This window comes from Melanerpes formicivorus, unplaced genomic scaffold (assembly GCF_026170545.1).
Source record: "Melanerpes formicivorus ecotype bairdi unplaced genomic scaffold, bMelFor1.0.p_v2 SCAF_20, whole genome shotgun sequence".
Taxonomy (NCBI): Eukaryota; Metazoa; Chordata; class Aves; order Piciformes; family Picidae; genus Melanerpes; species Melanerpes formicivorus.
In genome coordinates this window covers 12,135,042-12,160,214 of record NW_027142372.1, presented here as the reverse complement: position 1 = coordinate 12,160,214, position 25,173 = coordinate 12,135,042, and the positions used below count along the sequence as shown (strand labels likewise).

The following is a 25,173-nucleotide window of genomic DNA, read 5'->3' as shown; positions in this document are numbered from 1 at the left end:
TTCAGTTCATGACTTTTATTTTTCCCTCTTTTCTCTCTTCTTTTTGTTTTTTTTTTACATTAAAAAATTACAACATAACAAGGGTTTGAAAAGCCAAGTAAACCTGATTTCACACACGCACGCACTTGCTAAGTCACAGGGTTCAGCTGCTTGAAGTGGTTTCTTCTGGTTCTCATCAGGATAGTTTATTAAACAATATACACATTAAGAGCCTCATGACAAAGCCAGACACATTTCCCCCCTCCCTCCCCCATCTCCCATTATCTTTAAGATGTGCAACTGAATATGCAAAGATTCTTGTAGAGCTTCCAGATCTCCCCCCAGTTACACGAGATGGAGTTTTGTTCACCTGACTGTAAAGCCGTTGGATATGTCCGCCTAGAACTCCTCCAGCATCACACATCACTCCTCCCCCCCTCCCCCAAGCAAAAGGAGCATATTACAAGAGTATTGCACAGTTTTGTTCGCAGGGCCACAGGTGATAGATGGACCCCTTAGTAATCTCCCCCACACACCGGTATAAAACCTGATGAAGCTGGAATCCAGGTGTCACAAACAGTTACAAAGAAATGGAGAAGCAGGTCGCCGAGAAAAAGGAATTACAGCTCCTGTAGTACGTAAACTTTGTAATGCAAGGTTCTTCAGCACATTGAACTGCTTGAGGTGGGACAGAGCATCAGTGCTACTGGTGAAGCAAAAGCAAGAACAGGACAATTTTAAGGCAAGTCCCAAAACAGGGAGCTATTTACTTTCTAGGCACGATTTCAAGCTATGTATCAAGGCTCCTGCTTTATCATTTATATTGTCAGCAATTTATAGATTAACCATAATACAAAAAATAGTCTAAATGTCATTTTTAAAGAACCCACTTGGAGCTGAATTTCATTACTTACAGCTTGTATTTCATTACTTGCAGATTTATAAACATTTCTTAGCACTACTGTTGTTTGTCAGGCCCACATAAAGCAGTTCTAGATCTATATTGCTCTCATTTCTGTATAGTCATTTTAGTTGGAAAATGGTTGAGTTCAAAAGAATCCTTTCTACTGTAGATCTACATTTAAGCTCTGTTGTACCTGAGGATGAGGCAACCTCCCTCATCCCTCTCATCTTTGTTAAGAGATCATGAAGTTAATAGCCTTCCTTCTATGAAAAGTCTGTACAACAAAAAAGGGGCAGAGCAAGACCTTACAAAGACAATGGTTTTCAGTCAATTAACTCCAACCTGTTGTACATTCATTTTAATCTCACACAGGAGGATACAATCACTGGTCCCACTCATCCCTGCACAGAGACCTAGATATATTCCTCAAACAGATACACTTCAGTGTAAGAACTGGAGACGTGTATCGGAGAGCAGAATGTGGCCTGCAGCCATCACCTAAAAGTGTTGTTTACTTATGATTTAGAACTTACCTAAATGCCATGAGATTAATACTGCCAGAGATGAGACATGCTTTTGTGAGCCTGGGAAGACATTTGGCAGGGGTACAACAGTGCCTCTGATGTGTTATGCTGCTGTGTGCACCAGTCCTTTGAATCACTTGCATATGAGGAATGTGTGCCTGAAGTGGGACACAAGAGTACAGCTCTGTTTATTAGGACAAGCTGAAATAGAAATTAGAATGGAACAAACCACTATTCCCTGAAAACTAGATTTAGAAGGCTAGGTCTCATTTGAGATCAACTTTCACCATACTGCTCCTCCTTATGATTGACAACTGCACCTAAGGATATAAAAAAAAAAAACAAAACCCAAACAAACCCACACAGGTAATTCCCCAAAACATTTATCAAATGAAAAGGGTTTAACAAAAATGGGTAATCTCATAAAATAAATTACAGTAGCATGACAACATTTGGCTTCTTCAGTGTGACCACGTGCTTTTTCCTTTGCAATCTTGCTGTGAAGACCACTGCAGACCCAGTTTGTGTCTCTGACAGTTAATGAGATGTCTGTGACGATAAACGTAGAAAACTCTGCTTGCTACAAGCAAACGTCTGGTCTCAGTTCCACCCGGTCACAGATCATATGTAGACAGCCTTCTCTGGCCCCAAATAAATATTATATAGTATTCTTGCAAGTTCCAGCATAGACTCAAACAGAAAACTCAGGTCCTCCTTTCTTCCCTCTCAGTAGAAGTCGCCTGATTCGAAATCCTGCAAAAGGATTGATCCACAGGAGGGAAGGCTGACCCCCAAAAACAGACTTCATTCCTTCCCAGCGTAGTCTCCTCTCCCATGTTGGCTTTTCACTCTTCAGTCTTTCAATCTCCTGTAGAAACAGGCATGCAGGGACATTGAGAAGTCTGAAGTGTAGTTAAGTCTAACAGCAGTTAGAAGACTGATGGCTGTATTGCATTATTCAATGTATAGCCAGGGAGCTGAGTAGTTTCTTACTGTTCTTTACTTTTTAAGGAAGAATTCATTGGTTGGACTTGATGATCTATGATTTGACTCGGTGATCTTAAAGGCCTTTTTCAAGCACAATGATTCTATCATTCTAAGAATGGCTAATTTAGCCCTGTGGGTACAGACCAGAAGACTCAGAACACATAAAATGTCTACAAGAAGGTTGGAACAACCTCTACCTCTTCCCCCACTTGAACTGAAGGACAAAATGAGCAGGTGAGCTGATGTGATAGTAAAGGGATCTACAGGCAATAACCTACATTAAAAGTTGCTTACTCAGTTAATGAATCAACCAGACAACAAGGCTTCCAGGAAGGCTCTTGTGCTGCAATTACTGAAGCATTGTTCTGATGACCATTTTTCATACTTCCCACTAATGAAGGTTGGACATTTACCAATTGTATTTCACAATCACTCTAGAGTACAGAAGTACACTTTCAAAGAGTCTCTCACAGAAAATTCCAATCATAAGCTACAAATTCTTTCTTTCCAGTCAATTATCCATCACAAATCACCCACATAAAATCACAGAATAGAATTACAGAATTGTTTTGTTTGGAAGAAACCTTTAGGATCATCAAGTCCAATTCAACCGTTAACCCAGCACTGCCAGGTCACCACTAAACCATGGCCCTCAGCACCACATCTCCATGGCTTTTCACTCCCTCCAGGGATAGGGACTTCATCAGTCCTGGGCAGCCTGGGACAGGGCTTGAAAACCTATTTGAGGAAGAAGCTCCACTCTTGGCACAACCTGAGGTTGTTTACCCTTGTTCTATTGATTGTTCCTTGGAAGACCAGACTAACTCCTACCTTGCTCCACCTTCCTTTTAGGGAGTTAGAGAGAGACAGAAGGTCTCCCCACAGACTCCTTTTTTCTAGGCTGAACCACCTTAGTTCCCTCAGCTCACAAGACCTGAGCTCTACACCCTTCACCACATTTGCTACTCTTTGGACATCACCTCAGTGTCTTTCTTGGAGTGAGGGGAAATCAAAGTCTAACACTGCAGATCGAAGGGTAAGATCCAAACTGTGGTTACACTTTAATCCAAGCATAGCAAAGTAGAGAACAGTGTGAAATGTTGATGCAAGACAGCTAGTTTAAGTGTGAACCTGAGAGAAGCAGACATTTCTCATCACACATATCAGGAGTCTGTGACAGTTGAGAAGTCAAAGCCCAAACTGAAGCCAGAAGCTGTGCAAACTTAGGTGAAAACCTAATCATGAAATTCAAATCAGAAAAGCAAATAATGCAAGAATTTCTGTTAAAAAGCAAACCCCACCAAAGTATTTCAATACAACTGTAGGTAAGAAAAACTAGGAGCTCTGTCAGATTTGGGGGTTTGTTTCCACAATAAGAGCCTCCCCTCATGCAAACAAACCAACACCTAATCACATCCTCCTAGAGTAATCATTAGAGCATAGAAAAGCAGAGGTCTTTACCGTTTCATCGTTGCATATTGAGTGGATTTGGGTGCCAAACATGACTGCAGTGAAAGTGAGAAACAGAAAACCCTCAAGGCACAAGAAGATCATCAGGATCACAGTTACAGGCGGGGAGAAGTCACTGCATTCTGTGAAAACCATACATGTAAATAAATTAACACAGCCCTGTGTTCAAACTGAGACATCCTCTCTGCAACGAACAGCAACAAAAAGGTAAATATCTGACACTTAAGGTTTCACAATTAACACAAACTTCTCACTTCCAGCACTGCAGCAGCTTAATTTGCTGCCCAAGGAAATAAAGAATTTTAAGGAAGTAACCCTTTTGGCTTCCTACAAAGCACGTGGTACTGCATTACTGCAATCCTGCTGCAGCATTTCAAGGGTATCAGATAAACGACTGCATTTGTGACCTGCACAAATACAAAGGTGAGAGCAGGCTGCTGTTTCATGCATGACAGTGTAAAAACCACCACTACTGTCAGCTCTGACTTGCTAGTTAATTCAGCTGTTCCACTTTGTTGTGGTTGCTTCATTATTATATTAATCAGGTTCTAACTTTCACTTGCAGTCAGACCTCTGGAAACCCTCTGATCAACTAATTAACAAAATTACAGTTAAACACAGAAGAAATGAAATACTATACAGGAAGCAGAATGTTTCAAGTGAAAAAAGGACTGAAATTCTGTCCTTCTAAAGGATTATGCATTGAAAACCAGTCACATGAATTCCCCTGTTGCTTCAGGTACCAGGAATAACATATGATCAACCATCTTCTGTCAAAACTAAGATCAGAATAAACTCTAGCCCGTTGGAACACTATGAAATACAAGCCAGAGGCCTAAACAAACAACTGGGAGAGTTCAGGATGTTTCTTTTCTACAGGAGCCCCACAGCTGGCTCTAGTAACAGAATGAGTGAGAAATTAGTTTAAGTTTCAGCAGCTGTTCACATAATTGTGATGGGACACACAAAGCCCAGCTGGCAGCTTCAGGTAATATAGTGCTGAGGTGGTTGAGGACCAGCTGTTTCCTTCCTGTTACTGGGGTGGTAAAATTTTACTATGTGGAAAAGGAGTGAGAATGCCCTTGACAACCACAGCTCTCACAGCTCTTTTAAAGGAAAGGAAAAAGAGAGATGGGTAAACAAGATACAAAATATTTCCAGGACCTCACTTTAAAAAGATTGAAGTCCTGTAACAATGGGACCAAAATAGGTAGGATGTTATGACTTTGCCTTAGTATCTGCTGGATTATGACAAAGAAAGTTAGGTATTTGCTTACCAGTCCACTGCCCTCGGACACAGGAGAAAAACTGAAACCCACACAGTACGAGCGCATGAGCTGAAATTAGGGCTATGTACATCTGGAAATAAGAAAGAGTGCTTACTTTTGACTGCTGCCAGGTAGTAAAGCAGGCATTCCTTCCAGACATTTCCCATTTCAGCTTAATTCAATGCAAAGATGTAAAAACAAACTCTAATTAAGCTCGAATCTAACACCGTGGGTGACAATGGAAGCTGCAGAATTAGCTCCCAGTGCCGTTTCACTAATTGTTACTATCTACAACACAGCGAAATTAAGATAGCTTGAAATAACAGCACTTTACAAGATTAAACTGAGCAAGAGTTAGAAATACCTTCCTGCTTGGAGAATACCCTGCAGAGAAGGGAAATAAACCAAACACCACAAAACAACTCAAGCCATTAGTCAGTACTAAGCACCACCAGAATGGTTACAACGAAGGCAGATTCACAGTGAGACCAAGCTGCTGCTGCTGTTCACTTACCGTAAACAGAACAAAAAATCTCTGATTCTTCTCCCCCACACAATTATTCACCCAGGGGCAGTGGTGATCCATCTTTCGAATACATCGTTTGCAAATGCTGAAGGAGAAAGAAAAGAGAGTTCTGTTGAGAAACAGCACTTGGTGTTTGGATGTAGAAACAGAAAGAGGGGTAGCCAGTGGTCATGCGGCGAGGTGCTGAAATCTTTCCCGACAAATTACCAACAGTGATTTGATGTGCATTTCTTTCAAGAAACTCTTTGCTCGCTTACAACTCAGCTGCTGGCTGTTGCAAAACTGTGTGCATAACATACTCTTCATAAAAGGTAAGTAGCATTATCACAGAATCACAGAGTGTCAGAGATGGGAAGGGACCTCCAGAGATCATCAAGCCCAACCCCTCTGCCAGAGCAGGATCACCTAGAGCAGGGCGCACACGAACACATCCAGGAGGGTTTGGAATCTCTCCACAGAAGGAGACTTCACAACCTCACTGGGAAGCCCACTCCAGTGCTACATCACCCTCACAGTGAAGAAGTTTCTCCTCATGCTGAGGTGCAACTTCTATGTTCCAGCTTATATCTTTGTGCTATGACTGGGCACCACTAAAAAGAGAGTGGCAGCTTTGTCTTCACATCCATCCTTCAGATATTTATAGACATTAACAAGGTCTCCTCTCAACCTTCTTCTCTCAAGACTGAACAGCCCCAGGTCTCTCAGTCTTTGTTCATAGGAGAGATGTTTGAGTTCCCCAGTCATCCTCACAGATCTCTGTTGGGACCCTCTCCAGCAGATCCCTATCCCTGTCCCTCTGGAATGTGCTCTTATGTTGTCATACTTATTTGGTACACCAGGAAGAAACTACAACCATTAACTCTCCACACCATTCCTCATGCAAGCCACTCAATACATACTCAATACACTCAGTAACATGAGAAACAATGTATATCCAAATACCTGAAATCACTGGCTTGTTTTAGACACTTGTGGCATTGAATGAGCAAAGCTTCACTTCTTCCCAGATTCAGTGCTTAAAAAATCCCTTCCCTTCTGGAGAAGCTATTTTTAGACAAAGTAATTACATCAAATTTACAGACTTTCAACTTGCAAATTCGATTTCTGAATCAGAAGGAAAATAAAAGTGAACATTTTCGAGACAGAACTTGTCACTGTGGAGGTTTCAACTGGCCATGCAATTCTAAAAGGACGCAATCAAAGCTAAAGAACAGCTCACAAGGTCGCATTTCAACATAAACAAAAATATTGGAACTGTAAGCAGCACAAATTCTTTGCCTGCTTGTCAAAGAATACTTAAACACTACTGCTGTTTTTCTAGTTCTACAACTAATTGCTTACTTTCTGCCCAGGTTTGAGCCAAGGTTATTTCCAGAAAGAAAAGTCAAATATCTCAATAACTCCATTTTACATCTGCTATAGCATCAGAGGGTTCACTCCTCTTATATTCAGGTCCATCTGCAGCCAAACATGAACATTTATGCATGAGAAACAAATGACTCCCAGCGTGTGCTGAAGTTCTTCCATAAATCAATAGTTTAAATAATGCTGATATTTCACTTTCCTAGCTTTGTACTTCAGACAGCCACACACTCCAAGAGTTCCAGATTTTCCTGCAGAACAGCCAAATATTAAGCATTTTCATTTCAGGCAAAAAATTGCAGGCACTGTTATTAAAAATCCTTTGGTTTAAGGCAGGCTCATTTGTGTATAGTATCTACGGGTGCTCTGGTGACAAGCCACAAAGCAAAGCTAAATTATTGTCACCAGAGTGAAGAAAGGAGGGGGGTGTGTGCAGGGAAAAAAACCCAATGCTTCAAGGCATAAAATAATTTCTAAGTCATCACATATGCATGATTATAAGGCAATTCAGCAAGAGGAAGAACACACTCCTGTGCCTGTTCTATGAAAGAATGACAAGTCTCCCCACTGCTTATCTAAAGCTCCTTTTGCCCTGAGCTATCACAACCCAGCCTCTACATTCCCACTGCCTCTTGTTTTATGGACATTAAAGATGATTCATCCTCCAATGCAAATTACTCTTTAAACAGACCTACTTGCATATGAAAACCCCAGCACCACAACTAAACACTGAAACCATTCTCTGGTGAAGAAACAGGTATGGTTCAAGAGAAGGCATTAAAAAAGCTCTCCAACAGACTCATTTCACAGTCTGCTGCCTCTTAAGTTCAGCCTTTAGGTAATTTCCCAAGCTCTCTGAAAGGTGAGCTAACTCCAGTTACCACAACCATGCAAGTTTCCTAATGTAACAAAGAATATTTACTCTCACTCTAAAGAGAATATTACTGTGAATTGCTGAGTAAAATCATATCCAGACTCAATCAAGCCTAGCACTGGAGAACGTGAGGTGGGTAGGACTCCTCTTTGCTCATTCAGTATTTCTCACAAGCCCACGCAGAGCTCTTCAAGACATCAGATGTCTGGAACCTTGCCTTCATTTCTAATCTCTCCCCACAGTTCACCAAACACTTCCAGCCAGCAAGCTCATAGCAATGCTTAAAGCAGTGGTTCTGCCTTCTGCCTCCCCCTGTCAGTTGTATTGCAGTCCTTCCCCTGTCCAAGCTCAGATGTTTGTGTGGTAAGAATTTGGGGAAGTCAATCCATTAGCTGCAACCTGGGTCATTTCACTCTGCATGAACATTCACTGAGGAGGAAGGAGCAATATGGTAGTGAGAACAAGCAGCTCTGGTCAAGGCAAAGTCTTCTGCAGCTTGGCAGTGGTGCTGAATGCACTCAGGCAACTGCAGGTGCAATTACCTTTTGAATGCCAAAGATAACATTCAGAGAGGCACAGCTAATGGCTTAAGAGAAACTGGTCTGGATAACAGAAATTCATAAACATCTCAGTGGTTTCATTATGACTAATAGTTTTCCCCCACACAAATGCAGACACCCAGAATAGGCTAGAGATAAGGACAGCTCCCTCAGTGGAAATGAAAGAGCGTTCACACAGGATAAGCCTCGTCCTTACACTGAAAATATTAACCTCTTAGTAAATTCTCAGTTTATTTTTAGCTGTAAATAAAAGTTTTTTGTTCTCCTCCTCATCACTGAAGTGTATTATGAAATCATTTTTTCTTCCTCAGTGCTTCCAACCCTGCTGCAGTGTTGCTCAACAACTTTTGTAACTACATCATAAGAGTCTCTTCTGTTAATAATTTACTACTCTAAACATGCACAGTGGCTTTGAGTGTTAAGTACTTCCCAACAAGAACCAAATTCAATTTCCATTTTCAAGTCCCTTCTATCACAAATTGCCTCTGTGACTACGGACCATCATTTTGATGTCCTTGGAATGGGTTTGGAAACCAATCAAAAGTTGGCAGTATAATCAAAGAAACCTTTCTTTTATTGCTAAATCTGTGGCAAACAATCAGATCCTGGCAGCTGGTTTCCAGCCCATGTACCTGCCTGTGCAGTATGCATTCAAGACACTGCAAAACAATTCTTTGTTTTATTAAACAGTAACTACTAGTAGCACATAAAGTATGAGTAATAGAATCAAAGACAATTAAAACAGATAGCCAGCTGCTGAGAAACACACAAAAAGTGGGCTTACAAAGGGGAAACACACACACTTTGACTTTCAGATGCTCTGTGAAGCCATAGTGCAAGCCCCAAAATTCATCTTTTGTCCTTGTGTGGAACATCTCACAGCTTATTTTACCAAGGCATAAAAAGCAAAGCAACTCACAAGACATGTGAAGGTAGATCCCTGCACCAGTGGTTAGGGAAAAAAACCACCAAACCAGACTATGAAAGCACTGCAGATTCCCTCCACTGCAGACACTAGCCATTCTTGCTCTGCTTTAATGATAAATGTTACTCAAATTCTTGCTCTAAACAATGTATTAATTTGCTGTCATTCTTCTTCCACAAAGAATCAACTTCCCAATCAGCATCACCTTTATTGGGACCAGAGGTTACTGGAACACCCAAGGTGAGAGTGCCTGCTGAGGGTGATGGCACAGATGTAGCCAAGGGATTCTGCAGAGCTGGTCTGAAAGCTATAAAGTTGTTAGCTCCAGGTCTAACAGGTAAGCACTGTCCACACAGAGATGTGCAGCTGTATGGGCTCTAGGCTTTCCAATAGCACAGCTCTTCTGCTCATATGCAAAGTTCAGCATAAGATGTCTTCATTAGTGCTACTTCCCAATTCATAAATCCTGTCAAGACTGAAAATGTGGCTAACACTTTACAAAGATACCTGCAGAGTCTCTGCAGGAAGCAGCCTAAATCTGAGATGAGAAAATTAGCAAGATCAACACTCAGCAGAGGCTCTCAGGTGTCCCTGTACATTCCATGAACATGCTGCCAGGACATCTGAACAGACTGCACAAAGCTCATTTGGATCCCCAGAGATGAACAGCTTATGCTCTGCTGCAGGAAAGCAGCTGCCCTGCTTCCAGCCCCAGGCCACTGTGCAATCAGGACATCTTATGTTCATTGAAAACTCTACCAAAGCTACTAAGGCCGGCACATGAAGGCAGGCTTGGTATCTGCATTCACACAAAAGCTAACCCACAACACAGACAAACTCACTGAAGATAATTCCATACTTGACTATTTATGCATGAAACTTCTCCCTTCACACTCCAGATACAAAAACCCACTCACATCTGAGAGAAGAACAAGGCCTCAGTGCCAAGGCTGAGTATTTATAATGGAAATAGCTCCTCAGCCATAACTTTCACACAGATAAGTGACACACACCAAGACATTTAATTTAGAAACCACAAATTCACAGAGTAAGTTGAGAGTCCTGACAAGACTTCACTGTTCTTTTGATGGGCACCAGCTCACAGACTTAAATTTCATACACCACACAATTCAATACACATCACTCCTCACACCTAGAGAGAGCCACCAGAAACATTTACATATTTATGTAAGGCTCAATTATGCAGGCATATCTATTTTCAACTCTCACACAATACACTTTACAAATGCATATCCACAGTGCCTAAAAGCTCAAAAGCCTGAGTATTAATGAAGAATGGATGCATTTACTATCTCTTCCATAGCATGCTTAGTTCACATTCTCATCACTTCTGTCCTCATTATAATGAATCTTCATTAGGCAGAAGTGCATTTAACCAATTATACACACAGCTTTGGGAAAATCATCTGCCAAGTCACATCTAGCTTCAAATGACACACTACAAGAAGACACAAATTCAAGTGACAATTTCAAAGTAATCTGTAGTTTCTCAATTTAAGATTGCAGGAGTCATTTCTTGAATCAGCTTCCATCAGAAATGTCCTTGAGATTCATTCCTTTACCTTACATGGACACAAGAATTAGAATGATGCACAGGAAAAGAAAAATTCACAAATCAAAACACCACAGTATGATTATGTTTAAAGTGTTCTGAGTCGCTGCTTCTTTCCCATCTTCCACATTCACATTCATTTTTGGCCACAGTATAGCTATAAAATACCCTGCAATGCCTGAACTTGCAAGTTCACTGCATATCAAAGAAATACATTATTGAGTTAAAACCACATCAATATCACAACCATTATTCCAAGACTCAATACATAACTGTTTGAAGAGCACCACGGCCTACCTGCAATGGTGTGCACGTTCAGGTTTGATACTACAGCACTTTGGACATTTGTAGATCACTTCTCCTGGTTTCAGCTGTAAATTATCCATATATTCTTTAGTGGCATTTCCTTTGGGTACAGCCCCCTGAAATCATTTCAATTAAAGGAGAGAAAGCTTCTTAAATGGTAGGAGAGCATTTAAAAACACATTTTATAGGCTTCCTACCAGTAATAACCAGTAATAACTGCTGAAATGAATTCATTTATTCACAGCTAGTCCACCATAAGCCAGAATCCTTTCCAAATGAATAAATTACCTCTGCTTGACCTCAAACTCAGCTTCATTTCAGCACCACTCATCTCTGGCCAAATATTAGCATAATTCTGATAGATTCTACCATCACCAGCATACATAAAATGAAGAGGAAGTGATCTTTACACTGCAGTTACAAGCACTACAGGTACAACTGAGTAGAGCAACTTCCTCAAGGTGTCTGTGTGAAGGGCTGATGCTGCCAGTGAACTTCTTTAGAGTGAGAAATAATTACAGAATGTTGCAAAAGATTTGGTACAACCTGAAGAGGTTACTCTAAACAAGCACTACTTAAAAGCAGCATATGATTGTGATGTTTGATTATTAGCCCAGGCCATCTTCAAAATCAGCAACAACTGCTTGAATTCTTCTATTTCATTCATCTGAGTTCAAGATTTAGCCACCTATATTTAACCTTTTAGCTTGGACACCACCAGCATGAGCCCTCACTGGCTTCTTTATCCCACACCTAGTATGCTCTGCTGCCTTCTGCTACTGTGAAAGTTTGGGTGGCTACATGGTAAATGGTTGAAGGAACTGATCCAGAACTGAAAATAACCCATCAGGAAAAGAAATTATATTTTAGTGTATTAGTTCTCTGAGCTATTCACCACAGAGCTGCATTAGTGACCGTTTCAACACGACAAGGAAGATGATGAATGGAGAGAAGTATTAGACAGGATTGCCTCTTCCAGTAACAATATTAATCTAGAGCCTCATGAGATTTACAATTTAGATTTGTGACAAGAAAATAATGGGCAGTGCCACTGTTACCTTGCTTATTTATAAAGCGAAAGGCTTCTCAGTGGCAGAAAGTGATTGTGAAAGGAACTGGGAAGTGAAATCAAAGTGCAGTGGTCTTTCTGAACCAACTCCTCCAGCTAGCACTTAACTTCACAGGGGGATAACCTTCTTCAGGTTGTACAAGATCTTTTGCAACATTCTGCAATTATCTCTCATTCTAAAGAGGTTCACTGGCAACATCAGCCCTTTACACAGACACCTTAAGAAAGTTTTTGGGACAGGATTGAGAAACCAGTAGGCACTTCAGATTCAATTGCAAAACACCTCTCTACTTAAGCATCAAGTTTTTGTTGCCTGTGGCCTGGAATAACAATCCTGTGCTTGTATTGACCCAGACACAGCCCAAGCTGTGCCCTAGATGGACTCTTTGGCTAAGTGGTGCTTCAAAACCTGCGCCAGCTGGCCTTTGGAGAGGCACAAACCAAAAAGTGTTTCTTAAACACTCTTATGTTTTATTCCTGAAGTGGTTTCTGCAATTAAAAAAAAATGTTCTCATTGAAGTTAATACTTGGGTGTAAACATGGCAAATTATCTCAGAGAGAGCTGCACAAAGTACAAATTTACCTCATTCCAGGTACATTTATGCTTAAACACATCTCACATTCACCTATCTCTAAGGCTGGTAAATTCAGCCCGTGCTTTTAACATTGTGCTGCTAAAAACATGCTGTATTTCAAAACCATCATTCTTGGTCTCTGACAGCCAGCATCTCCTTTCAATGAAAACCCTATTTTTATAGTTATGAGTAAATTTGATTCACGTATGTTTTGAGGCAGTTTGGCAGTTTATTCCTTTTTTTTCCCCCCTTCAATCTTCGTTTCCACCACACAATTGTGTCTTCCGTTCTGGGAGTCAGAAGGAAAAGAGCGGAGGAAAAACAGTAGTGAATCATCTCAATTGTTATCATGTTCTATCCCCAAAGAACCACAGAGGTCTAAAAAGACACAGTTTTACCAGGCTGTATTTATAACCAATCTATCCTTAAATCATTAACTTTTGGAGCTGTCAGAGCTTGTAGAAGTCATAACATTTCATCAGTGGGTGTGGGCTCAGAAGTAAATCAAAGACCTGGAAAACCATTAACTACAACACCCTGCTGGTTTTCTGAACACTCCCATAACTTCCATGATTCTGTGTCACTGTCTCAAAAACCCAGAGGAAATAGATGTTTCTCCTCTCACCTCTCTCTCCCTAGATTTATTTCCCCAAAAGAGTAATAGATTTTAGTACAAAATAAACAATTCCATCTCTTGAGCTCCTGAAAAGTCCTAAGAAATGAGTACTTACTCTGTGTAGGTTCAACTCAAATCCCCCTTCCCAAAGACTCCAAACACCTGAACAAAATAATGCATGATTCACATATTTCTTTCTTTATACCACTACGTGACTGAGGTTTTTCCTTGTGTCCAACTCTTTCATGTGCCACAAAGGGAAGATAAATTTCAAATGATAAGACAGGATGTGGCTAAAACTTCTCTTGAAGTTTTGAAAATATATCTGACAAAAAAACCCCAACAAAACAACAACTAAGTTAGGACAGACAAGAATAAAGCTTTATGAGTTTATTACTAATGAAGTTTATTAACCTGGGTTAATATTCTCCAAATATACTGTATTTCTCATGAGCCCATCTCTCCCTTATTTTTTACTGCCTGCTCCTCAAGTGAAAAATGATTCATGGTTTCATTAACAGAACAGTACAGGTATCATCTCTTGCCTGCAGTGCTACAGGCTGGGGTCAGAGTGGCTGGGGAGCAGCCAGGCAGGATGGGACCTGGGGGTACTGGCTGACAGTAGGCTGAACATCAGCCAGCAGTGTCCCAGGTGGCCAAGAAGGCCAATGGCATCCTGGCCTGTATCAGGAATAGTTCAGCTAGCAGGAGCAGGGAGGTCATTCTGCCCCTGTACACTGCACTGGTTAGGTCACACCTTGAGTCCTGTGTCCAGTTCTGGGCCCCTCAGTTTAGGAAAGATGCTGACTTGCTGGAATCTAGTACTACTTTTTCCTAGCAGTAGAAGGCTGGTACCACATCTCCAAGGCTCTCTGCAGACGATGAGCTACAGGAGAGAAAACCCAAGGTCAAGGATGGATTGCATACTTACTGGATCAGTTAACATGGTTCTCAGGTGTGACGACAAAGCCAGCACAGCCAAGCAGTTAAAGAGAACGCCGTTGATCACAGAGTACCAAAAGTCTTTGGAAGGCAGCAACATGACAAAAGTCACTACGAAGTCTGCATAGACAACCAGAAGCCATGTCATGATAGCACAGACCATCCCACAGCCATCTCGGATGAACCAAACCCTCTCTGCCATGTCAGCCTCTGAGGAGGAGGAATCGTAGCTGTCATTTTCAGCAAGAAGCGGGTGGTGCTCGACATCACGGAATCTGTGCCCTGATGACTGCATGGTTTTCTGGCCTTGCCCTGCAGGAAGCAAAGATACCATTATTATGCCTGAGGAAGCTCAAAATGCAGATGGCTCGCTCTTCTTGTTTCTGTAAAATGAAATATAGATTACTGAGACTTCTTATTTTTCAACACCCGAACAAGTCTATGCCTACATAAACACGAATTGTTTCTGTCATCAAGAAGTAGTCACCTACAAAGTTGCCTCCACAATTCTGTAATCCTTTTACTGAGTTCTGTAATTCTTTTTTATTAATCATTGTACTGGGTTTGTGTGACAGAGTTTTGGTAGTAGCAGGGCTACAGGGGAGGCTTCTGCTAGAAGTTTCCCCCACATCCAACAGAGTTAATGCCACCCAGCTCCAAGACAGACCTGTCACTGCCCAAGGCTGAGCCCATCAGCAATGGTGGCAGCACCTCTGAGATAACATTGTGTAGCTGTTGCCTCACAGAATCACCAAGGTTGGAAGAGACCTCAAAGATCATCAAGTCCAACCTGTCACCACAGACCTCATGACTAAACCATAGCACCATGCCCTTTCACTGTACTGAGCACCACTGAGAAGGGCCTGGATCTTCACTGCCTACCTCTTCACCTTGTCTTCTAAGGCTGAACAAGCTCAGCTTTCTCAACCTCTCCTTTTAACATATTTAAGAAAGGAGGAAAAAAACCCTGTGGAACTGCAGCTGGAAAGAGGATGTGAGAGAAACAACTCTGCAGAGACCAAGGTCGGTGAATAAGAAGCAGGAGGTGCTCCAGGCAGTGGAGATTATCCTGCAGCCTGTGGTGAAGACCATGGTGAGGCAGGTCCTACCTCTGCAACTCTTGGAGGCCCACAGTGGAGCAGATATCCACGTGCAACCCATGGAGGGCCCAGCATCAGAGTACATGGATGCCCAAAAGAGGCTGTGACCCTGTGGGAAACCCATCCTGAAGCAGATTCCTGGCAAGGCCCCAGGGAGAGCTGGGAGCTCTTGCTGGCAGGACCTGGTACACTGTGGGGAACTCATACTGGAGCACTCTGTTCCTGAAGGACTGCACACTGGGGTTGGAAGGCACCTCTGGAGATCATCTAGTCCAACTCCCCTGCTAACACAGGTACACCTAGATCAAGTTGCACAGCAATCTATCCAGGTGGGTTTTTAAAGTCTCCACAGAAGACGACTCTACCCCATGGATGGAATCTGCTGGAGTGGAACTGCTGGAGCAGTGCAAGAAGTTGCCCATGGGAAGGACTCACACTAGACAAGTTAACAGAGGACCATCCCACAAGGGAGGCACCCCACACTGGAGCAGGGAAAAGTATAAGAAGCCCTCCCCCTGAGGAGGAAGGAGCAGCAAGGATGATGTGTGATTGACTGCAACATCCATTTCCCATCCCCCTGTGCTGCTTTGGTGGGAGAAAGTAGAGAATTTGAGAGTAAAATTAAGGCCAGGGACAAGAAAGTGTTTTAACACATGGGGGTTATTTCTCATTATTCTACCCTGACTTGACTGGCAGTAAATTAATTTTCCCCATGCTGAGTCTGTTTTGCCCATGACAGTAATTGGTGAGTGATCTCTCTCTGCCCTTATCTTGACCCACAAGCCTTTTGTTACATTTTCTCTCCCAGCTAGCTTAGGAAGGTAGTGATAGAGCAGATTTAGTGGGCATCTGGCATCCAGCCAGGGTCAGCCCATCACAGTCATGCAACTTCAATGCCTGAGAAACGGACTTTAGAAGTTTCATTTCCATCTTGCTGTGCACATAAACCATTCTTCCCCATCAGTTAAAAATGCAACCTCTTTCCCTTATCCCAAACTACAATGGCAAAGTCTTCATGAAATTACAGCTCCTGTCTGCCAGCAAACAGCAAGTCAGACCTCTGACTTCTCATACTGCTCCAGCATCCCAGTGATGAGCAAAAGTTAAAACCAAAATGGAAAGAAAGTTGTTCTGGCATATTGTTCACAGCATAAAAACACAGCGAGTTAGAAAGCAGCTAAATTGGTTGACAAAAATGCTATTGTGTTGGAAAACCCACAAACCTGTTACACAAACATATTGGGTAACTTAGAAAAATGGTCCCAAATCGACCAAACTTCAGGGAAACAAATGGTAGTGGTTATATGAGCATGGCAACGGTTTACACGAGTCAGCTTTTCAAAGAACACATTAATTAATTGCATTTCATCAAAACTCTTTTAGGGCTTTGTTGCTGATCCAACATGGAACAAAAACAAGCTTTGAAACCTTAATAGCTTTCATGAAAACAGAATTCTTTTCCAGATATCTCTGAGCAAAGATACAGAATGGGAGAACTGAAGTGCTAGCAACAAACAAGAGAGAAATGAAAGCTTAAACATTATGCATTGGGAACAGCCAGCGACTTTAAGAGTATACAGTGTTCTAAAATTCATATTGATTCATGCTATCAAAGGCCATGCCTGAGAGAAACTTGAAAGCATTTCTATTGATTGATGACAGCCACCTAAGAAGTCTCTGCTTTTCCCCCCCCCCTCATTAATGCTAGCCTTATATACAAACTATGGCCCTTGATTTACATCCCAAGAACCCTGAATATAGAATCCCTTTGTTAGTCTGAAATGGTCAAAGTGGCCATTACCAGGTAGAAAGACTCATCCTGGCATAGTTTTTGTATTTCTAAACTCTAAAAAACTCTCAGTCCTGTCTACCAGGAAGCAGATAAATATTTTCTGCCCAGTTAATCTTTCTGATCCTTAAACCATAATGCCAGAATGAGGCAGAAATAGTCCAAGAGAATAGGACTGAAAGCAAGCACATGCAGATTGCAGTGTAGAGATCCCAGAGCAACACTGAAAATAGCCAAGCTACTCCTAGGATGCAGTTCAGTGTGGGCTACATTCTATGGCTGCAAAACACAACTGAAATACAGCTCTGGTACTTGGATCTAGCCAATAACAATGCAATATTACAATTCCTAGTAGTCCCACTGCCTTTTCTGTCTACATGTTGGGGGTTTTTTGTTTGTTTTCTAACAAAGAAGTCCCCTTTCTTGCCAGAATGCAGCTACTAAGGCACAGTGAAGGTAGTCACATACAAGAAAAATACCTCAGAAAAGAATAAACTTCACCTCCCTTAAAATCAATTCCAGCTTAACTTAACCTAGATAAGGCCTCTTTTCAGCCACTAAGTTATCCTAATCTTTCCATATGTTTACAGTTGAAATTGCAATCTATGCTGATTAATTTCATCAGCACTTCAGGACACCAAACAAACCACTCCTTGTCACCAAAACCTGTCAAAGGCAATTCGAGTTTCATGAAGCCTGCCTAAGCAGCAACTGGAATATGAAGATAATGAGGCAAATAAGCAATTATGTTATCCAAAATAAGCATGTCAAGCTTCTAAGACATATTATTGTCTCTTTTTGTTCTCTTTCAAAAAACACCCACCACAGAGTCCATACAGTGAGCTTTAAACTAAGTCTTGAAGTGTATGAAGAGCTGACAGGCAGAGTTATCACACACACAAAACACCTCACAAAATGCTCTCAAGAGCCAAACTTCTAAAGAAATGAGTGTCAGCACTCCAGAAACAGGCAAATGCAGTGCACCCACATGTCAGTACTTTGATGAAGCTTGTTTCACTGGCAAATTCTGGTTCTGTAAGCTCAGATTTAGGCTAAATTCAACCAAATTCACAATATCAAAGTACCAGCTTTTTCCATCCTACTTTAAGTATTCTCCCCCCACCAATTTTACCTTTTTAAGCAATTTGGACCTTTTTTTTTTTTTAAACAAGATGTCTTTTCTTTTTCCCCCCACCAAAACACTGTTTAGAAGTCCCACTCCTTCAAGGCCTCCTGCTGCACAGAAATTTTGAAGTGCCTGAGAGGAATCAATGAATCAAAACCAATCTCCCTATTCTGGAACTTCCTATAGAATACAAATAAGGAATTCCTTCCAGCTAAGGTGCAACACTTCAGCAGAAATGCACAATTATTCTTCAAACACAGCAAGTTTTCAGTTGCTCAAATCAACAAGTTACCTTAAATGAAAACAGACAGCAAGACTCTGGAACAAAATAAATCAGTATTTGTGCATTTGAGATCAATTGTGCAAGAAACTCCTCTGAGACACAAATGAAGCGTCGCAAAATTACTGTTTTGTTTAAGTGCACTTAAGAAAAGAAAGAAATTCCTTAGGGCAACAGAATGAAGACAACACATACCTCACAAATGTTTTGTATGTTATTCTGACATCATGTCCTTCCTTTGGGCTATCCCAGGCTATTCACATAGTCATATCTGATGTAATCTGAAAAGACATCAACGAGCTGATTAGTAAAGCCCTCTTGATTCATCAAGAAAAGAGTGTGAATGATAAATGATATCCATAGACAGTAGTACTTTGAAATACACTGAATGTGCTTCAGCAAACAGGCTCCTGTCCAAGAGGAAAAAACCGTTTAGATTAAGCTACCAAAGGATAAACTAAAAAACCACTCTATAAACAGTGTTTCAAGGAACATTTTATCTGTCTTGCTAACTGCTCTAGATGAGTTGATATTCAGAGTTTAGCACTACAAACTAATGTATCCGAAGACCTACTTCTTTCTGCTGTTTGCCACTCCTCTATGACTAAGAAATATGCAAAAATGTGGGGAAAAAAAGATGACTAAGAGCATGAAAAAAAATAATCCATCTTACTTGACTGCCTTCGTATCTTACAGCAAAATTTTTGGTAGCAGGTTATTAATAACACACTTGCCACCATTTTTATAATTGTAAGATAAGGCAGGAAGAAATTGGTTTAACTCTTAATTATTTAGACCAAGCTATGGCTAATTTCTAATAGAGCAGGTACTCATTACAGAATCTGCACAGAAAAGAAAGTGGCCCACAACCATGCCAAAGAGAATGCATACCCAGAACATTCTCATTGCTAGAATTCCTCCATATAGGTAAATAATTACCATGCAACTTAAGATTATGAAATACAAGCTTAAGCTGTTCTAACCATGCTTCATTTGACAATACAAATGTTCCACAGTCTGGAATCACATTCCTCCCTTTTCACAAGGTCAAAATACTCAAATCCAACACACTGTGCAAAGTAAGCATCAGTAGATTTAGAAGTGTAGAAGGTTTCTTTTTTCCTAATGAAAGAATAGGAGGAGGAATTTATTTTACTTAGAAAACCAGGTACTTCAAAGCCTGAAAATGTTAGCAGCTAGCTTCTGGAAATCACCACATGGCATTTGGAGCAGGACTACAGCACCAAACCTTGAGTTAGATTTCTATTTGGGGAAGAGAACAGAAGAGGTGTGGGCCTGAGTTTCTGACTAGAAAAGTTAGCGCTCACACACATGCTGCACAGAAAGTGTTGCTGCTTTTGGTGTCTGGAAAACTGAGGTGGTACCCCTGCTCTGCACAATATTGATTGCCCTTCTGCTCCCTTACCCAGTCCTTCTGTTGCAAACTATAATGTCTGACAATTAAATCCCCAATTTTCTTGCTTTGTTTTATGTAGTACAGGATAAAATGACTAGCTTGGAGTAAGTATTTCAACTCTATGTGTGATTAAAGTTGGCTAATGAAGCACTTATAATTATTTCTTCAATTACCTTATTTAGTAGTATGCAAACCAAGTTTTGACATGGAAGCCTCATTCCATTTGCTGGAATGTTACATTATTTTGAGATTACTGTAAAGCTTCTGATATTTAACAGCTACAGAAAATACAAAGCCACTTACTTGTAAAAGAAAGCTTCTGAAACTAGCTTGTTACAGAAAGCATCCCAAATACAGCACTACTGATGGTGTTCTTCAGTACACATTTTCTAGTGTTCCTGGGGAATTAGATCAGTGCAGACTTCCCCTGAGAATGAGAAGCCTCTTATCTTACATAAACACATTCATATATTCAATTGCAAGCCTAAAAGGTAATGTGAGTTCTTATTATGCAGATATAACTGCATGAAGCCGCTGATTGCTTTCTGTTTTGCTTTGCTAATAGCTTTTATACTTTTGTTAAACAAGTTTTCACAATATTGTGAAACCCACAATCATTAAGTTGTCATTGGCATGGCATGTCGTGGAAGCGAAGTAGAAACACACAAGGAGATACGCTGAGTGTTATCAGTTAATTTGCAATGTCACCCACCCGCTCTCTGAGTGGAGGCTGACAAGCAATAGAAGACGACATGCAAAGCATTTCAAGTTGCTAACAGAGAATTAATGGACAACGCAGGGGCACAATTTGCACACTCAGCTCCCTAATCCTAAATGCAATTCTGTGCAAAATCGCAGTGTTTATTGTAGCTTCATCTGTTACCGGTTTAGGTGGAAGTGCCACCACAGTTTAGCTTTGCAAGAATAATAGATTTAGTCATTCTCATGCGCTGTCTTCCTCCCCTGCTCTTCCTGCATGTTGTTCTCCTCTCCAGCTGCCTACACTACTACCCCCCATCTAGGTTTCCTTCAAGGGGAAGAGGATCAGTGCTTGAACAGCAGCATTTAGACTTTATAAAAAGCTAAGCATCCCCACTGAGATGCCCATAGCTTTCCTCTAGACGATTCATTTATTTGCTTCAATGCTTGTCCTAACCCAATTTACATTGAGTCCTTGCTGGGTTATGTGCTTAAAGCACAAACCTCCAGCAAAATGACACTTCAATCTCTAACATGCCAAGCAGTAGGTTTTAATTTGACCTTTAAAAATCTTGATCTATCACTGGAAGATAACACTAAATTATTCAATGCTTCATGCAAAATGTCAGCTGTTTGCAAAGGTGATTACATCAAACCTAATCCAATGCAGTTCCACTCTTAGGTGTTATCAGAAATTCTCAGGTTGAGAATGCCTCATTAACTTGCCGCACACTGTTAATGAAGCATTGTTCCAACATGCAGATACATTATTGGAACAAAAAACCCAAACAATGGAGATGCCACATTACAAAGTCTTAGAAAATGACTGTCCCCAAGATGTTTGTAGTTTTACAATGGAGCAAAGCAAAATCCACTGCAACAGCAAAGCTCCCTTTCTCTGAGTTTACTGGAAGAAGGTTACCAAGGGTATTAAGAAGATGATTGATATCATATAACTAATTGCATCATGAGGCCTTTGCACTGCCAATTAACTTTAAAAAAGGCACTTCAGGGTTAAGTACAGTCCTCTCCCCTGCTACCTTTTTCAGGAAAAGAAAAGGGAAAACGTTGTTGTAAGAAAACAGGCATATAGGCAATCATTTATACAGAGGCTATGAAAGCATGCATCTTTTTCGGTTGCTTTTCCCTTCAAGCTATGCACCAGCCAGTTCCTAAGATTCCTGACATTTCAGTTACAACACAAGAAAGATTAATGCCTTTATTTCAACACTTCTCATTGCATTCTGGTAAATCAATAGTTTTAAGGACACTAAGAGATACCACACCGCAGACTAATGATCTGGCAGTCCTTACACACGATGGATTTAAATCCTACCTGGAAAGCACAGCACCGGTGGCAAGTCAAAATCACAGAGCTGTAGTCTCACTAAAAGGTTACAGTGTAAACATTAACTTCCAACAACTGCAAAAATTTTGAGCAAACCTGATGGGCACAGCTACTACTGCAGCCAATTCCACAGGCAATTTGGATCATTCACTCCTGACAGATAAACATCCCTCAGATACTGTCTAGATACAACCATGCTAATTTAGGTAAACAACCTACTTTTTATGACAGATACATGCAATCCAAACTACAAAGCCATTTAGTAAGTAAACTGTGGCTCGACTCAATATCTCAGTGACTGATCTAGCAAACAAGTAAGACTGCTCCAATGACCACATCACCCAGTAAGTGCACAGAAAACCCTTCAGCTCAGCCCCACTAGAAGTCAAGCCCTGTACAAGAAGTACTCTGCCAGAGCTTCAAGTTGACCTTTTGCAGCAACCATAACTGTAGAGTAGGAAGTATTCAGAAGAACCAGTCCATCAACACCACCACCAATTTAGCCCTGACAGACTCCAGTTCTGCAATCTGTAATTCCACAGAGATGGTGAATTTCAAGGATCTGGGACACATGTAACAGTGCACACAACTCTGGAAGAAAGCAGCTGAAATGGCTTGTGATGGCAAACCATGATACAACCCCAAAATGTTATTAACTTATCCCCAAATGCATCCCCTCCCCTCAGCAAGGCAGCTCATCATCTTTCCAAATCCTTGTTACTTTTACTCCAACCTAATATATTTTGTACCACATTTCTCTCATGAATTTCCTGTTTACACCTTGTAGCCCTTTTTTGTACTCTGCTCTACTGCAGACATATATTTTTACTTGTTTCCACTGTAAAGTGTCAATATGATGCTGTTTGTGTGTAAACACCTGGCAACACACTCAACAGACAGTTTTGAGTAAGTACGTACACAGTCAAGTTTCAACCTATTCTCTTATTACACAGTAAGTGCCAGGCCATAGAAAAACACTGGAATTGTTTAATGGAAAGTACATTCTGAAGTGTTTGATAGCAGATTTATTCTCCCCACAGTGTGAAGTCAAAGAAACTATGTTTTATGAGTCTTTGGTGCCCCAAAATTGAAACACTTTCTAATATGCAAAGAGTTCATTGAGCTGCAACAGCAAGGACAGCACACTTCTGGGTGAAAGAGCAACCTTACTTGATAGAAGGGCATGAACACAATCTATAGCTGGGCTTTGTATGTTACTTCTTTTGGAACAGAGCCCCAAAATCAAATCCAATTAAGCTAAATGCTTAAAGCAGTATCAGTTTTGTTATGTGGAAATCAAGTTTTCCTACTTTACCAACAGCAACTGGATGAATCACAGTTACTGTAATTTCTGCATTTATCAATATACTCTGCATCCTCACACTCAGTTGAGGACAGCTTGGGTATCACATTCACTGATTGCACTGTGGTCTCAGGTTGGCAAGAACATTTCTCTGTCAGTTATTAAACCCATATTCACATCCTTCCTGGTTCCAGAAAGCAAGCCAGATCAAAGATCTATCATATCTTTCACAGATCAAAGGTGAACTATCTTCACCAGGAATTGTCAACATCAATTAAAGGAGTGTTAGAGCTTTTGTTTCAATGGTTCCTTGTATCAGACATGTATAAAGCCTCATGCTTCTTCAACAGTCTTCAGTCTATCAGCTGCTGCAGGATTCTGTCAAGTTACTTTCCTTAAAAGTTCTATGTTTGCACAAAATAGAAATCCATCAGATATACATGATGCAAATTATACCATGTCAGAGGAAAACGAAGTTTTAAAGAGATGAGAAATATTACCCATTTCTTTTAGCCACAAAGAGCTTTAAGCTATTTCACTTTAATCTACAAGCGGTAAGATTTTACATCAGTTTCATCTACTAATGAATCAGCCCCAGCTCTATTTTATCTGCACATTTTCAAAGTCAGAGAGCATCCACTTCAAACGATCTAATTTAAGTCTGCTAATGTGAACTGCCACAGTGACTTCAACCTAATTATGTCTTTGGCAAAACGAACAGTAATGTGCCTCTAATTCAGCATCCTGATACCATTATACAACTACATAGTAGCATAGAAAATAGCCAATGATTTCCCAATCCTTTTTTACAACCCCCCCCTCCCAGCACAGATCACATTTGTGCTGCGCTGTACGAAGCTACCCTCTCATTTTCCGAAGTGTGCACTATCCGCAGTCCCACTCCCTGTTAAGTGCTGCTCTTCCCTTCTGGAAGTAAGGAAACCCAGCACCGCATCAATCAGCAGAACCCCCTTGAGCAAGTGCGGGGAGATGACTGAAAAGCGTGGTGCGGCAAATGGTTGCTGTCCCTCCCCTCGGCGGCAGCTGGGACTCTACAACACAGCCGTGCTGGGACACAGGGATACTTCCGTGCGCTTGTTTCCATGGCTGCTGACAGATAGTAACCGCTATTATGTTTTTTTAAATAACCCGGTAAGAGGCAGGAGCACCGCCAAGACTTAGGAACATCCCACTAAGCACTGATACCCTACACCGGCAAGGATGGAGGCTGCGGGGGGCGCCCAGACCTCAGCCCGACCTGCCCCAGGAGGGAAGCGTATCTCCGCTAACCGTCCCCGCTCGTCCTTCGCCAGGACTTCAGCGGGACACCACGCTCCCTCCCCGCGGGGACAGGCCTCTGCGAAACCGCAGGGGGAACACAGGGAAAAACAACGGCGGCCGGGCCCGGGCAACCGGCAGCGAGCACCCTGAGAAGAACCGTCTAGGTGAAGGGAAGGTAACCCGGAGAGGGAAGGGAAGTGGATTTACCTCAGCGGCGGCGGCCCCGCTGCCCTCAGAGCTGCGGCTGACGCCGTGCTGGCGGCGCGCTGGGGCGAGCCGGGGCCGAGCCCCCGCCGCTGAACTGTCGCCGCCGCCACCGTGCCCGTCGCCGGGCGCTCCGCAGAGCCGAGGACTGCCGGAAGCGGGAAGG

General features: G+C 41.6%; 1 protein-coding gene across 1 annotated transcript; it reads right to left on the bottom strand.

The window, feature by feature from the left end:
* ZDHHC7 (zinc finger DHHC-type palmitoyltransferase 7) lies at positions 1-25,173 on the bottom strand. The gene is made up of 8 exons (XM_068150837.1): positions 25,011-25,173; positions 18,951-19,036; positions 14,450-14,772; positions 11,250-11,374; positions 5,647-5,743; positions 5,142-5,223; positions 3,856-3,986; positions 1-2,275 (listed from the first exon to the last, which is right to left on the bottom strand). The coding sequence occupies exons 3-8, from the start codon at positions 14,753-14,755 to the stop codon at positions 2,099-2,101; spliced, it is 918 nt and encodes a 305-aa protein (XP_068006938.1). The 5' UTR covers positions 14,756-14,772; positions 18,951-19,036; positions 25,011-25,173; the 3' UTR covers positions 1-2,098.